The 13156-nt window shown below is 37.2% G+C and overlaps 1 protein-coding gene across 1 annotated transcript in view; it reads right to left on the bottom strand.

The window, feature by feature from the left end:
- Positions 1 to 1849: 1849 nt before the first annotated feature.
- LOC150107000 (uncharacterized) overlaps positions 1850 to 13156 on the bottom strand; it is an 89462-nt gene continuing 78155 nt past the window's right edge. Inside the window, exon 5 of the mRNA XM_090392878.1 lies at positions 1850 to 2901. Within this exon, the coding sequence (XP_090249004.1) occupies positions 2347 to 2901 (555 nt within the window). The 3' untranslated portion in view covers positions 1850 to 2346. The remainder of the gene's footprint in view (positions 2902 to 13156) is intronic.

The following is a 13156-nucleotide window of genomic DNA, read 5'->3' as shown; positions in this document are numbered from 1 at the left end:
ATATCATATCCTATTAGATTTTTAATGAAAGCTGATGTAGATTAACCTTAAGAAAAAGGATTTAATCTACACCAAACTTGGTGTAGATTAAATCCTTATATTGATCATAAATGTTAAGGATCCCTACATAACGTAACAAAAAATCAATAATCTTACACCAAGTTTGATGTGCTTTCATTAGTCCAAACCAGTGCTGCAGTTTCACTGATATGCAATATGTGTAAGTTTATTAGTGATAATATTTAATTATCACTAATAAACAACAGTTGATCAAAGCAGTTATGCTTTAGCGTATCCTGATGCAGCTTGTGTCCTGGTCCATTTCATAATCCTGATGATGACTTTGATGTAAAGGTTGAAATGTTGAATGCTATTTTATTCTAATTAAATAAGTGTTTTACATGGCACCTTTGTCGCCATAATTCAACACACAGTGAATGCTGGTCACCATGTCATTGCAATAAAAAGAATTGAATAGACTTGATGCATTTCTCCATCTGTTTTAATTTTAAATTATATTTCCAATTTTCAAAACATACATTTACATTGGGCATATATTCATGAAATTTTATGTTTGTTTAACGTATTATGATCAATGGTCTGTTACCAGTAAAATACAGTTAACTCTCATTAAAACCCCACTGCTGGCCCGGTAGGCACAGTGGTTAGGGTATCTGATCTCCAGCCAAAAGGCTGCGGGTTCGAATCCTACAGTGGGCATGGATGTTTGTTTGTGATAGTCTGTGAAAATACTACTGGTGGTGGGCAGTAGATGGCATTGGTATAGATGATGCGGTTTGCTGTAGTTGGTGGAGACGGAGAGCTGTAGAGTAGGTGCTCTCCCTCAATGAGTTTGGGACTCCCTGGGGGTGTCAAGTAATAATAATAATAAAAACAAACATTTAAAAAACAAACTAACTCACTATAACAAATTACTCAAAAGTCTTGACCAAAGCTATTCTAAAGGAAATTTATTACAGTAAACTATCGAATATAACTATTGCTGAGGTTGCTATGGATCATCTTGAGTGAGACTTTTCTGCAACTCTGCTTCATGTAGTATAGCTAATTTCTGGTAGGATAGGAATAGTTAATCCTATTTCCACAGTCTGACAAATAAATGTATGTTCTGGCTTGCTTGTCTGTATTGTGCAAGAAACGAAGAGAAAGTGACAACCTGATTTTCAGAAGGGAGTACCTCAAATCTAACTCACTGTCAATAAGCAGTTATACATATTCTACAGATCCTAACTGGAATTTGAATTCAGATTTTGCCAACATTCTTCTCTATGCAATGAAAGTGTATGAATGAATATATGACATGTGCCACATGCAATAAATAAAACTTTTCCTAATTTCTGATCTGGATCATTTTGCAAATACAACTTTAGAAGAGAGCAATTTTAGCAATACAGTGAACCCTCAATATCACTGACATATACATCTATTTCCATCCATCAGAAAATTGGTCTACTATAACAAAAACACTGTTCTGTAACCACAATAGTTTGAAAAACTAGTTACATCAAAACAGGTATCAAAGGTTGCAGTGCACATGGATAAATCAGAAAACAGTGATCTTTGAGTGGAAAGAATTCTTTTACACCAGGGTTATTATACATTTCACAAGAAGAGTTTCACTTTGGTTGCAAAACAAGAATAGCTTTTACCTCTACAATTCTTTGATAAGTATCATATAATCATTATTAAGGTACACTTCCAATAAGCAGGAATAAAAGAAAGTCAAGCATATTGAATATTTTATTTAAATGTATTTTTTGTCTATAACTATCCCACTCAGAAGGAATTAAGATGGCTTATTTCTAGAAATTATCAGAATAGCTGCATGTACTATCAAATAGCTTTAATCTCTGAGTTTTTTTTCTTTTTTTACATACATGAACTCAAAAACAAACTACACTTAAATTTTTAAACAAGAATTTTAAACCGCAAAAAATACAAGCCAATAAATAGTTGAAAATTAATTAATATAATTCATTAATAAGATAATTAAAGCACTATTTTATACAGTAGCAATTGAAAGTAACTTTTTTTTGCAAGTAAGTGCAAAAAAACACTGTTGATATTTGTCTCAATGAAGCAAAGTAAAGTTGAAGGGTTTACCAACATTACATTCAGAGAGGCATAAAATTCACGGTTAAGTGCATCATGTATTTCACAGCATGAAAAGAGAATGTTCAGTAAAAAATGTACAAAATATGGTATCGTATCAACTTAATATTTACAATACAAGTTTGATTATACAAGCATCATCTTAGAATGTAATCATAAAATATGGATAATCATAACAATTTCATACTTACAATGTGGGTTACAGTTTCAAGTTTACAATTCTTGTAACCTTAAAAAAGGAACAAGTGTGCGAGGAAGCTCAAGGCTATCAGCTTCTTCATTTGCACTTCTTCCCATGATTTGTCGTAAAAGAACACGAGATGCACATTTCAGGGTAGGAACTTCTTTGCATTTTTCTAATATGTAATTACGCAGCTGTATGTCCTCAATTGCAAACAATGAAGTGCTTTCTTTCAACCAGCTTTCCTGATTTAAGTTTATTCCTGCAGCAAGTAAGAGATCCACCAAGTCTCTCTGATTTTGCCTGGCTGCATAAAACAATGGTGAGAAACCAGAGACACATCTGGTATTTGGATTGCTTCCATAATGTACAAACATTTCCACTAGGGGAAATAAGGCATATTTTGCTGCAAGATAAAGTGGAGATTCACCTTGTAAAGTACAAACATTTAAATCACAGTTGTTTTCCACCAAAATTTTAACTATTCTGTTCAATTCTGGATGGTTGCCTAGAGCACTCTGTCTTTCTGGAACAGTTTTAAGAAGGGATAGCAGTGGTGTCTGTCCGTGTTTATTCTGGAGATTAACCTGCAATAAAACAAACATTTATATTAATAAAAAATAAAACTTTAAAACAGTGATTTTAGTTACTATACTTTTATGGGGACTCCTGTACACACTCTGTCACAAAGCATCACGGACTTTAAAAACTCCCCTTTCTCCATATGTCACTGTCAATAACATGTATCTTACACCTCAAGAGTTTACTATAGGTTAATTTGTAATCAGAGCACAGACGTTAATTAAGAGAACAAATAAATAAAGAGCACAGTCATTAAAAAAAACTAATAAAAAAAAACTCATGGATTAACTTTTCCATACAAAATATTAATTTATTTTGAGAAATATTAGATAGTGACATGATTATGAGAGGAAATATGGAATGAGATGATTGCTTGCAATTTAAATACAGATGAGAAACAATAATGTGTATGGGGTATACACAATTTCCAGGTATGTTGTCCCTTTGGGGGAGAGGATGCTATAATAGTGCTACATAATTTACATATTTTACTAGATTCCCATTGACAATTTTCTTCAAAATTAAACTGTTATTTGTCATGTATTCAGTATTGCAAGATCTTACATTTCTGTCAATACACTACTATTTGCATCAATAAATTTCGGTCTTCATCTTCTCATGGGTCTTTTCCTTCAACGTCACGTTGCCATCTTCTTGGGAACTTAATACAAAGACAAGTGCACACAAGTACTACATAACAGCAAATGAGAACAGAAGCTAGGAAGCTATCCTAAGTTTTCCTAAAGTCCTGATGGTGCCCCCCCCCCCCCCTTGGCGGGCTATATTGGTAGTTCTTGGCCTTTGGGCTGAAGTTCTTCTGATAAATGTTTCCCAAATTTGGGGCAGTCTCATGCATCCAAATTTGTTGAGGTTTGGCATGTTCTTAAGGGCTGAGGCTAATTCCATGAATAGTCTTTCATATTTGAACTTGCTGCAGTGTATTATTGTGGCTTTCTTCCATCTTATTCTGTGGAGAGTATCCAGAGCATGGTCTGCAAGCCCAGAGTGGCTGTACTGGTGAAATCGGATGTAATCCTTGTGTTCTGAGATTCTGATATTTGCTGTCCTGCCTGTTTGGCCAAAGTAGGACAATTTATAGTTGCAAGGGAGCTGGTATACACCAGGTAGGTCTTTAGTGGAGTGGAGTGGATAAGGGATGCCAATTTTCTATATGGTCTGTAACAAGTGGTCAAGTCATGTTTTTTTAAGATTTCGTTGATTTTTTCCGAGGTGCCTCGGATGTAGGAAATGGTGATGGATTTAGAGTAATCTTTAATGTGAAGGGGGTTGTGGATAACTGGTTTAAGTATTTTTTGGATTCTTTTTTTTTTTTTTTTTGGGAGGGTAGCCATTGGCTGAGAAAGTGTCACGGAGGCGATTTAGTTCAGTGGTTAGGGCTTGATCATTTGAACAGATTATTTTTGCCCTGTTGAATAGTGTCTTAATAACTTCATATTGTTGTGGGGGGGGGGGAGTGATGGGATTGTTTTTAGCTGCGAAATGTATGCTTTGCGGAGTGCAATTGGAGTGTGGTTAGATGATAATAAAGGAGTGAATGTGTGTAGAAAATGTAGGGAGAATGAGAAATTGAAGAGTATTTCAGATTGTGAGTGTGATATTTTTGTCAAACTTCAGAATGAAGAAAATAGGGATATGACAAGAAACGGCGAGGTTGTACCAGAGAATTGTGAGAGTGTGAATGATAGTATTAATCATTTTACTGAGAATAAAAAAGATGAGATAGATGCAATGAGTGAGATCGTGTTGTTGAATGTTACGATACAAAGGGCAAAACAGCAGCTAGAGCATATGAGCAAAAGTCGACTGAATGAACCAGCCAATAATAAAAAGTATGACAGGAAAAATAGACGTATGAGTGTGAACATGAGCAAAATGAAGGATAGAGTGCTGTATGGAGACTCGTTAGTACGAGGTGTGATAGTAGAGGATTTCACAAAATTGTACCAACCTGGCGACCATAAAGGATGTAACTGAGTCTATTAGAGAGCAAAAGAAAAGGGTGAAAGAAATGATTGTTGTGGCAGGTATGAATGATTTGAAAGGAGACAAAATGGAAATGATAGAAGACCTGAATGAATTGTTTGAGGTAGCAAAAGAAAAGAGTGAGAGAGTTAGAATGATTAGTCATTTGCCATGGTATGACAGTGAAATGTTTAAAAGGAGGGCCATAATTGCGAATGACTTTATGCATGGGTTATGTATGACGAGTGGTGTGGAATTTGTGGACGTGTGGAGTGAGTTCGATGGGCGAAAGGATCTATATAAGATGGATGGCTTGCATTTGAATGGTTACAGTGTAAGAAGACTTGAGAAAGTGTTGCTGAATGTGGTGGATGTGCAAATTCAGGGAAACTAGATTTATTAAGGGGGGGGGGTAGATATACAGTCCTTAGGGAGGCAGTTGAATGTAAGAATGAATATAATATGCCCGAGCAAATAAGGACAACAAATCAGAGTGGGATAGTTAATATAGGGTATCAAGGTAGGGTTGGGGCTAATGGGGGTCTTAAATTCATGTACACCAATGCTAAGAGTATTAGGAACAAGAAGGAAGAGTTTTTGGCCATGGTTGGCACTTCCAGACCACAGGTTATTGGTATTAGTGAAACATGGCTGACTGTAGATGATATAGCTAGTGGGATTGAATGTGATGGGTATAGTGTGTTCAGGAATGACAAGGAGAATAGAAGTTGAATTGCAGGATAGAGAAAAGAGCACATTTGAGGCCATTGGTGTGAGATTGTGGCTAGCAGAACTAAATATACAATTGGGTGCTGCTATAGATCAGGTGATGGAAAAGATGGTGGGGACAGTATGCACAAGCAAATAGAAGAAATGAGTGGAAGGAGGGTGATTATTATGGGAGATTTCAACTATGGTCGCATTGATTGGAGTGAGGAGAGGACACACGGGAGGAAGGAATTGGATATTATGCAGTTATTAAGGGATAACTATCTGCGACAGCATTTAATGGAAAATACTAGGGGTCAGAGAGTGCTTGACCTAGTAATTACATCTGAGGATTTGGCTGTAACAAATATGACCACATTGCCACAAATCGGTGAGAGTGATCATAGGGTCTTGACTTGGGAGGTGGCTAAAGGTGTAGAATTTTCAATTAAGACAGGGTACATGTGGAATTATCGGGCTGGAAAGTATGACAAGCTTAGGAGTTTGATTGGCTCAGTGACATGGCATGTACAACTGCAAGGATTAGAAGTCGATAGTGCATGGGAGGTAGTTAAGAAGTGTTTGCATGAAGCAATGGCTGACTGTATACCGAGGTCCGAATAATAAATCAACTAGGGGTTAAATGGATGAATAACACCATTAAGCTTGAGCTGCAAAAAAAGAAACAATTACGGAGGGAATTTAAGAAGAAAGGTGACTGGCAGGCACACGAACGGTATAAAGCGCAGGCCAGAAGGGTAACGAGTGTGGTAAGAAAACCAAAAAAGGATTACGAAAGAACATTGGCCATGCAAACTAAAGAGAATCCTAAACAGTTTTTTAGATATGTAGCAAGTAAAAGGAAAAATGTACACGGCCGAATGATTTTAAAGAATGCCGATGGTAGGGAGGTAACTGAATCAGTTGATATAATTGAGTTACTGAGTGAGCACTTTGCAAGAATATATCATCCAGGTGGTGACATTGCAGAAACGAATGTACCAGTAGATTATACGGGAATTGTGGTGAATGAAGTGAAGGTGAGTAGTGAGTGGGATTGGATGGTATACCAGTTTGTGTTGTACGAGAAGCAGCTAAAGAATTGTCAGTACCCTTGACCACTTTGTTTAATTTGAGTCTCGGGTCTGGGTTAGTCCCGAGCAGGTGGAAAGAGGGGAAAATAGTTCCACTGCATTAAGGTGGTTCCAAGACTACTGTTGTAAATTACCGACTGATTAGCATATCAGGAATCATTGTCAAGGTCTTAGAGAAATTAGTCAAAAAAAGAATACAGGATTGGATAGATGAAAATGGGATATTGTGTGGGGGGACAACATGGTTTTGTGAAGGGTAGATCATGCCTCAGTAACTTGCTCACATTTTATAACACAGTGACGGCTGAACTGGATAGGAGTAATGGGTTTGCAGTAATACTACTGGACCTTGCCAAGGCTTTTGATAGGATACCACATAGAACCCTAATCAGTAAACTGGAGCAGATGGGGATAGATATAGGGTTGGTTAGATGGATAGGAGGGTGGTTGAAGGAGAGATACCAGAGAGTGGTTTATTCAGGAGTGGAGTCTAAAAGACGGATTGTGACTAGTGGAGTGCCACAGGGCTCTGTTCTTGAACCACTGCTTTTCAATTTGTTCATCAATGATATAGGAAAGGATTTGACAGGAAGTGTTCACTTGTTTGCTGATGATGCAAAGTTGGGTAGAGCAATTATGAGTGCACAGGATGTCAAAATTTTACAGGACGATTTGGATAGTTTGGAGGACTAGGCTAGGAAAAATGGATGTCAGTTTAATGTGGCAAAGTGTAAGGTTATGAACTTTGGGGTGAAAAGAATAGCAGCAGTATATCGCATTGGTGGAACCGTACTCCAGGAAATTGATGAGGCCAGGGATTTGGGAGTGTTGGTGGAGAGGGAATTGAAGTTTAGGGGGCACATTGCAAAAGTGACTAAAACAGCTCACCAAATCACTTGGCTTCTGAAAAATACTTTAGCATGCAGAGACAAACAAGTTGTTGTTCCTCTGTATCGAGCCTTGATAAGACCCTATCTGGACTACTGTGCCCAGTTATGGGCACCAGGGTTTCTTCGTGATGGGGAGGAAGTGGAGAGGATCCAGAGACGAGTGACCAAGATGATAGCAGGTCTGTGGAATGAACCTTATGAGAATAGGTTGAAGATTTGTGGGTTGCAGAAATTGGTCAATAGGCGAAGGAGGGGTGATATGATTGAGACATTCAAATTACTGAAGGGTTTCTATAAGATTGATCCAGAAGATATTTTTGAAAATATGACTGGTGGTGGGAGGACTAGGGGCCATGAATGGAAGTTGGGCAAGAGCATGGTTGACAAGGGTGTTAGAGCTAGGTTTTTTACTTGGAGAGTAGTGAATGAGTGGAATAAGCTTCCAGAGTCTGTGGTGGGTGCTACGACCATGAATGAGTTCAAGGCAAGGTATGATAGATACTGTGTGAATGTCGAATAGTTGTTCTTGACATGATGTTAGGGCCTCCCTCGATGAGTCTGTCGACTCCTTGGAGTTGTCCGGAACAATAATAAGAATAATAATAATAATAATTGTTGGTGAATGTATCTGCCTGTATGGGTGGGTTTTCTATAAACTGAGAAAACCAAGGTTCCATCAGGTTGGCAGGTGACTAGTGTGTCTAGGAAGGGGAGGTTATTGTTTTTCTCTTTTTCCAGGGTGAACGTGATTCTAGGGTGTTGGTTGTTTAAGTGTGTTAGGAAGGAGAGGAGTGAATTCGGGCCATGTGGCCAAATAGCGAACACATCATCAACGTAGCGAAGCCATATGGTAAGTTTATGTGGGGCTGAACTTAAAGCTTTCTCTTCAAAAGTCTCCATAAAGAAGTTGAAAGTTTATTTTTCACTTGGTTAGAGTATAATAAATTTAGTTTAATCCTTTATCCAAGTGTGAGCAAACAAAGTTTGCGCCTGAAAGTATCTTCAGGACTGGGGTAAGGTGGTACAACACTAGGGCAACTCGTTGCAAAGGTGGATCAAGCTACCAACACTCCTGTCTCAGTATCTCCTATAATGCAAAACACATCTCCTTGCGGATATGTCTAATGTTATGCATTAAGGGAAGGGCCACTACCCAGACTAGTTTCGACCTTTATTGAGGTCTCTTCAGTGGGAGCCAGGCCCAAGTTGAGATACCAGGTAGAAGCATCATCTCTACCTATAGGAATTGCCAAATGGTGTGCCACCCTTTTTTCAATGCCATCCACTATGGGACGTAATGGCACATTTTCTTTATGTATTTTTGGGAGCCCTTATATGTGGGGGGGGGGGTCTAGAGTTGTATGGTTTTAGACTGTTGGTAATCTCCACAGGCCAAGAAGTGACCTTCTTAAGGAGCCTATGGAATTTTCTAATTTGAGAGTTGGTGGGATTGTATTCAATAGGGAGGTAAGTGGTTTGATCTAATAGTAAAGCCTTAAGCTTACTTAAGGTAAGCTCTTGTTGTACCACCTTACCCCAGTCCTGAAGATACTTTCAGGCGCAAACTTTGTTTGCTCACACTTGGATAAAGGATTAAACTAAATTTATTATACTCTAACCAAGTGAAAAATAAACTTTCAACATCTTTCTCTAAATCCAGAGTAATTTATTAAAAAAAGGGTGGCACACCATTTGGAAACTCCTATAGGTAGAGATGACCTGCTAATGCTTCTACCTGGTATCTCAACTTGGGCCTGGCTCCCACACTGAAGAGACCTCAATAAAGGTCGAAATTAGTCTTGGTAGTGGCCCTTCCCTTAATGCATAACATTAGACATATCCGCAAGGAGATGTGTTATGCATTATAGGAGATACTGAGACAGGAGTGTTGGTAGCTTGCTCCACCTTTGCAACGAGTTGCCCTGATGTTGTACCACCTTACCCCAGTCCTGAAGATACTTTCAGGTGCAAACTTTGTTTGCTCACATTTGGATAAAGGATTAAACTAAATTTATTATATCTCCATAAAGAAGTTGGTCAAGGGTGGGGAAAGTGGTGAACCCATGGCTGTCTCCTCTATCTGTTTGTAGAATTTTTCCTGCCAAACGAAATAGCCTGAGTTCATTGTAAACTGAAATAGGGCTGAGATATCAGGAGGAAATTTAGCTTGGATTAGCTCTAAGGTTTCTTTGAGGGGGACATTCGTGAATAAGGAGGAGACGTCAAAACTGACCATTATGTCATTATGTTGGAGTGTAAGGTTTTCTATACTGCTTTGAAGTGGGCTGAGTTTTTTTATGTGTGATGGTGTGTTGCCAGTATAGTGTGAGAACGCTTTGGCTAAATGCTTGGCTAGTTTGTAAGTGGGGGAATCAATGCCATCCACTATGGGACGTAATGGCACATTTTCTTTATGTATTTTTGGGAGCCCATATATGTGTGTGTGTGGGGGGTCTAGAGTTGTATGGTTTTAGACTGTTGGTAATCTCCATAGGCCAAGAAGTGACCTTCTTAAGGAGCCTATGGAATTTTCTAATTTGAGAGTTGGTAGGATTGTATTCAATAGGGAGATAAGTGGCTCGATCTAATAGTAAAGCCTTAAGCTTACTTAAGGTAAGCTCTTGTTTCCAAGTGCTCAATTTTCAACTTTCAGAACTCTTCAATTCAATGCTGGCTTGAATACTATCTAGTACACCAGTTTAGTGGGGATTTTTGGCTAATTTTTCTCTTATTCTGCTAGTTTAGTGTTTTGGCTAATTTCTCTGTTATTCCATATAGATTTATTCAGCTGACTCCACAACCACACCAGTGTGCTTATTCTAATATCTATTTCCATATTTAATTTGTTAACTTCAAAAAACATGCCCATATAGCTTAAATATTTTACTTGTTTTATAGTTTTTCCATTGTATAGTTTGCTTTTTTATTACTGATTTTCATTTTAAATTCTTTTTGTCATTCATGTTTTCAAACTGCTTCTCTTCTTTGTCCAATGATATTGGTAAACTGAAAACTATACTTCACTTCTTAAAGTTGCTAAACTTTCATTTTAAAATCATATATATACATATATTTATATTTTTTCATAAACTATCTTTTTTTCAAGTACCCTTTTGTATTCTGAATTATTCTGAAGATACCACTATCTACAAAAATGTATCCAAAATGTGCTGGAATTTGCTATAGAAACTAAAAACCAGCTGTTTATTAAATCTACCATGTTTCACATTCCTTGTGGAATGCTCTTGAGGGAAAAAATAAATTAAGATGTTAATATCACAACTTATTATAGAATCAAAACTATAATAACTGAATAAAATGGTTAAACAGTTAAAGAATTATATGCAGACAACAATTTTTGAGGTTCTGTTGAGATAGTATGATATCCATTGTATCCTAACCTATGGTTCAGATACTGAATGATGAGAGTTAATAAAAAGTAATCTTTAAATTGTTTCTACATGGCTCTTTCCTTTCACACCTTTAAAATAAATTCAAACCATAAAACCTAAAAGATACAACAGGAACATAATTGATGAGACTTTTCTTATTTCCTGCGAGTTATCGCCATGTGAATTTATACACATCTTCATGCTAATATATGGTGTTGGCAATAACTAGTTCATGTTCCAAGCAGAAATCCATTAGGTCCTTGTCATTATAGCCAACTTTGCTGCTTTCTCCCACTTTTCTTAAACATTTCTATATGTCAGTCATTAATTTCTTACTTGACTGTTTAGGTTTCCATTAAGAACAAGCATATGTAAGGTGACCTCTCTAATGACTTGAAAAATTTCTCTAATTTCTTCGCTAGCCTTTTGTAGAAAATAGACACTGAAAGTCAATGTCCAATTTCTTACATCTGAAAGTCAGTACCCAATTTTTCACAACACTGTATTTGAAAAGTAATGCCATTTAAGTTTATCTTTGGTATAGTGTCGAGTATTATAACTACTTTTTCCTCTTTCTCATCACATCCGCCTGAATATGAGGTGTGACAATTTAATTCCCAGAACGGCTGCGATTACGATCCTAATAATACACTAAAGAATAAGGTTTGTAAATTACTGAAGAAAAAGTCACTTCTTGGCCCAAAGAAACTGCTAACAAACTTAAGCCTTTTCATGTAAAGCCATCAGAATATATGGGAACACCAAAAATTCATAAAGATACACCCATATGCCCACTTGTTGATAGGATAAGCAGTCCTACATACAAACTTGCCAAACATTTAGCTAAATCACTTACTCCATATCCCCACACAGGTATTTTCTCCTGCATAAAAAGTTCTGTTCACTTAAAAATATATTAAATAAGCATATTCTAAAAGGTTCAGACATAATGTTTACCTTTGATATTACTTCACTATTTACTAAAGTACCATTTTCTGGGATCCCTAATAAAGTCCAAATTAGGATCTTATGAAAGGCTATTCCTTGAATCTGCCTCAGTCCTGAAAAACTTTCCAAACCTCAACAAATTTGGGTGCATGAGACTGATGTCAAAATTGGAGATGTTAATCTCAAATCTTTAGTTTAAACAGATGATGTTGCACTTCTAAATAAATCCAGTAAAAAGTCTGCAAGATTCCCTGACTAAATTGAATAACTGTTGTGATAAATTTTATCAAAGTCAGCAATAAAAAGACAAAGACAATGAAAATAAGCAGAAAAACTTAAAACATCAACCATATCCTGTGAATCTACAGAACAAGTAAAACATTTTAGTATTTAGGCACAATTTTAGTGTTCACATTTTTAGGCACATTTTAGTAAAGATAAGAAAGTAAATGTGGAAATGGACAAGAGAGTATGGTAGATGGAATAAGAAAAGAAATTAGTCAAAACACTAAATTAGCTGTATACAAGACAGCGTTCAAACCAGTTTTAACTTATGGATCTGAGAGCTGGGTTAATAATAAAACACTTGATCCAACCACACTTAGACTATTGTTCTCAGATCTGGTCCCCGGGATTTGAAGGGGATAAATTGACTGTGGAAAGGGTACAGAGGCGGATAACAAAGATGGTTTCAGGACTGTACAATGTTAGTTATGAGGATTGGTTGAGGGAATGTGGACTGCAGAGTTTGGTGGATAGAAGAAGGAGAGGTGATAGGATTGATACTTTTAAACTGTTGAGAGGTGGTTACAGGGTTGACACTGGGGAGTTCTTTCGCTTTGTTGAACAGCAGGAAGGAGTCATGACAAGTGGGGGGGGGGGTCATCCCTGGAAGTTACGAAAGGAAACTGTGAGAAAGAGGGTGAGGAATGGTTTCTTTGCATGGAGGGTGGTTGAACCATGGAATGCATTGCCTGATGGAGTAGTGGGAGCGAGAATGGTCAATGCGTTTAAGGAGTTTCTTTGTGTTTCCTAGGAGGGAGACCTCCCTCGATGAGTCTTGATAGACTTGTGTTTCTTAGAAGGGACCTCCCATGATGAGTCTTTTGATTCCATGGAGGCCTGAATAATAATAATAATCCATGGTTTTGTAAATAGAGGTAAATCTTGTAAAAGAATGTGCATTTATTTTAATAAGTTTTAAGTGGAAAGAAACAGTTTAACTTGCTGTTCAGAATGACTAAA

The sequence above is a fragment of the Typopeltis vanoorti genome, chromosome 5 (genome assembly GCF_054136105.1).
Source record: "Typopeltis vanoorti isolate ZY-2024b chromosome 5, IOZ_Tvanoo_1.0, whole genome shotgun sequence".
NCBI lineage: Eukaryota > Metazoa > Arthropoda > Arachnida > Uropygi > Thelyphonidae > Typopeltis > Typopeltis vanoorti.
The sequence above is the reverse complement of the archived record's forward strand: the minus strand, read 5'-3'. Positions and strand labels throughout refer to the sequence as shown.